The sequence below is a fragment of the Carlito syrichta genome, unplaced genomic scaffold (assembly GCF_000164805.1).
Source record: "Carlito syrichta isolate Samal-C Ts95f unplaced genomic scaffold, Tarsius_syrichta-2.0.1 Scaffold53011, whole genome shotgun sequence".
Classification (NCBI taxonomy): Eukaryota; Metazoa; Chordata; class Mammalia; order Primates; family Tarsiidae; genus Carlito; species Carlito syrichta.
In genome coordinates, this window is record NW_006997107.1 from 1 (window position 1) to 3,289 (window position 3,289).

At 48.4% G+C, this 3,289-nt stretch overlaps 1 protein-coding gene across 1 annotated transcript; it reads right to left on the bottom strand.

The window, feature by feature from the left end:
* Positions 1-1,560: 1,560 nt before the first annotated feature.
* Positions 1,561-2,517, bottom strand: LOC103250740 (olfactory receptor 10H2-like). The gene has a single exon (XM_008049336.1). It carries the CDS (start codon positions 2,515-2,517, stop codon positions 1,561-1,563), a length of 957 nt encoding a protein of 318 aa, XP_008047527.1.
* Positions 2,518-3,289: the final 772 nt, after the last annotated feature.

A 3,289-nucleotide genomic window follows, 5' to 3' on the forward strand; every position in this document is an offset into this window, starting at 1 on the left:
AACTGGGAGCAATTGCAGGTTGAATATTCCTTGTCCAATATGCCTGAGGCCAGAGTATTTCAGATTTTAGGGTTTTTTGTTTTTTTTTGTGAGTTGGTGTCTCATTCTGTCACCCAGACTGGAGTGCAGTGGCTGCTCCCGGCCACCACAGCCTCAACTTGCTGGGATCCCGCGATCCTTCCACCTCAGGCTTCCAAGGAGCTGGAATTACAGGCATGTGCTACCACGCCCGGCTGATTTTTTTTGATTTATTGTAGAGATGAGGTCTCGCTGCCCAGGCGGGTCTCGAACCCGCGGGCTCAGGCAATCCACTCACCTCAGCCTCCCAAAGGCGTGGGATTACAGGCTGAGCCACCAAGCCCGGCTAGGTTTTTTTAGGATTTTGGAATATTTATATATTGATAATGAAATATATTGGGATGATACATACAAGTAAATCTAAACATGAAAATTAATTTGTGCTTCATATACAACTTATATCCATAGCCTGAAGGTTACTTTTACAACACTTTTCATAATTATGTGCATGAAACAACCTTTGTGTACATTAAACTATCAGAAAGCAAAGGTGTCACTATCTCTGCCACCCACATGGACAATCTGTGGCATCATATTGCCACTCAAAAAGATTCAAATTTTAGAGCATTCTGGATTTTAGATTTTCTTTCTTTCTTTCTTTCTTTTTTTTTGAGTTGGAGTCTTACTCTGTCACCAGACTGGAATGCAGTGGCACGCTCCTGGCCACCACAGCATCGACCTGCTGGGCTCCGGCAATTGTTCTGCCTCAGCCTTCCAAGTAGCTGGAACTACAGGCATGCACTACCATGCCCGATTTATTGTAGAGATGAGGTCTTGCCAAGTTGCCCAAGCAGGTCTCGAACCTGTGGGCTCCGGCAATCCACTTACCTCAGCCTCCCAAAGCACAGGATTACAGGCTGAGCCACCAAGCCTGGTTTAGATTTTCAAATTAGGGATGATCAACCTGTACCAGGATAATATTAACAAGGAAGAAGAAAGGTACGGGAGAGGAGAAGAAAGAGACAGAGATAGAGACATAAAGAAAGAGAGAGACATATGGGAGGGAGGGAAAGAGGGAGGGAGAGATAAAGAAAGATAGAGACATAAAGAAAAAGACATGGAGGAAGAAGAGGAAGGGAGGGAGAAGAGAGAAAAAGAGAGACATGGGGGAGGAAGAAAAAGAGAGTGAGAGGAGGGAGGAAGGAAGAGAGGAAGGGAGAGAGAGACACACAGAAAAAGAGAGAGAAATAGAAAAGAGAGGGAGGGAGGGAAGGAGGAAAGGAGGATGGGGAGAAAGAGAGAAAAACACATAGAGAAAGAAAGGTAGGGAAGGGGGGAGAGAAGAAGGGAGAAAGGGAGGAAGAGAGGGAAAAAGAGAGAAAGTAGAGAGCCACAGAGAAAGAGAAGGATATAGGGGAGGGAGGGAGGTAAGGAAGAAGGGAGAGAAGAAGAGAAGGAGGGAGGGGGAGAAAGAGAGAGACATGGGGGAGGGAGGGAGGGAGAGAGGGAAGAAGGGAAACGTGTTCCCATCCACCAGTCACTTTAAGAGTTCTGTGGAAAGAGTTTGCTGAAGGTCTTCTTCATGGCGCTCTTCAGATCCTTGTTCCGGAGGCTGAAGATGATAGGGCTGAGGAAAGGCGTGAGAACCGTGTAGGTGGTGGCCATCAAGGTATCTCCTTGGAGAGACTGAGGACCCTTGGGCTTGAGGTAGATGACAGAGGCAAAGCCATAGTGCACAACCACCACAGAGAGGTGAGAGGCACACGTGGAGAAGGCCTTGTGTCGACCTTCTGCAGATGGCATCTTTAAGATGGCAACCAGAATGAATGCATACGAAAGGAGGATGAGGAGACAGCAACCCAGCAGGGCCATGATACACACCAAGCCCACACCCAGGGACACCACTGGCACATCATCTCCACAGGCCAGCTTCAACAGAGGTGGCACATGGCAGAAGAAATGGTGGATCTCATTGAGTCCACAGAAAGTGAGTTGGAAAATGGCCATGGTCACCACCATCCCCATGACCAAGCCACCAGCCCAGGACCAGCCCACCAGGCAGGCACAGCCTTGGGGGCTCATGAGCACGTTGTAGCGCAGGGGGTGGCAGATGGCCACATAGCGGTCATAGCCCATGACAGTGAGCAGGAAGGAGTGGGTGAAGCCGAATGTGAAGGAGGAGAACATCTGGCTGGCACAGGCCAGGAGGGTGATGGAGCGCTGGGTGGAGAGCAGATCGGCCAGCATGCGCGGGATGATGGCCATGGTGTAGAGGATCTCGGAGATGGAGAGGGTGCACAGGAAGAGGTACATGGGCGTGTGGAGGACACGCTCGCTCCAGACAGTGGCCATGATGAGCAGGTTGCCCAGCAGTGTGAACAGATACATCAGCAGGAACAGCAGGAAGAAGGCAGGTAGGACCTTCTGCGGGAAGGTGGAGAAGCCGATGAGGGTGAATCCAGACATGGAGCTGTGGTTTAGCCACAACATGGTGATCATGCCTGGGATGGAAAGGGAAGAAGCCCTGGGGGTTAGGAGCACAGAATCTCTAGGGAGTCCCAGATGGGAGGGCACATGAGAGTCTCCTTCATTGTCCAAGCCATGCTTAGTTCATCTGTAAAAAGTATGAGTAATAAATGTTGAGGCTTAATGAGATCATGTGTCTTGATCAGGTGTGGTGGCTCACACCTGTAATCTTAGCAACACAGGAGGCCATGGCAGGAGGGTCTTTGGGGGCCAGGAGTTTGAGACCAGCCCCTGGGCAACATAGTGAGACCTCATCTCTACAAAAATAAAAAAATAAAAAAATTAGCCAAATGTGGTGGTGCACCTGTAATCCCAGCTACTCAGGAAGCTGAGGCAGAAGGGTCACCTGAGCCCAGGAGGACGAGGCTGTGGTGAGCTGTGATCATGAAACTGCACTCCAGCCTGGACAACAGAGACCCTGTCTCAAAAAAAAAATTTAAAAAATCATGCACCTTAAGTGCTTTGCACAGGATCTGGCACAGAGTAAGAACTCCATAAATACTAATACTGACAATAATAATTATTGCTACTATTTCACTATTTCTAAATCACAGTGGTAGAAGTCTATTGAGCCACACCTGGGTAGACTTCCCACTACTATGTGACCTTGGGTTGGTCACTTAGTCTTTGCAAGTCTAAGTGTTTTCATCCTTAAATGTTGATAATAACTCCAAACTGATAGGGTAGTCATGAAGATTAAATAAGATTATGTGCATAATGTACCTATCACTGGGCCTAGAATAGA

What these genes read in the sequence shown, in the direction of transcription:
- LOC103250740 (XM_008049336.1), bottom strand. Translation starts at nt 2,517, where the DNA reads ATGATCACCATGTTGTGGCTAAACCACAGCTCCATGTCTGGATTCACC.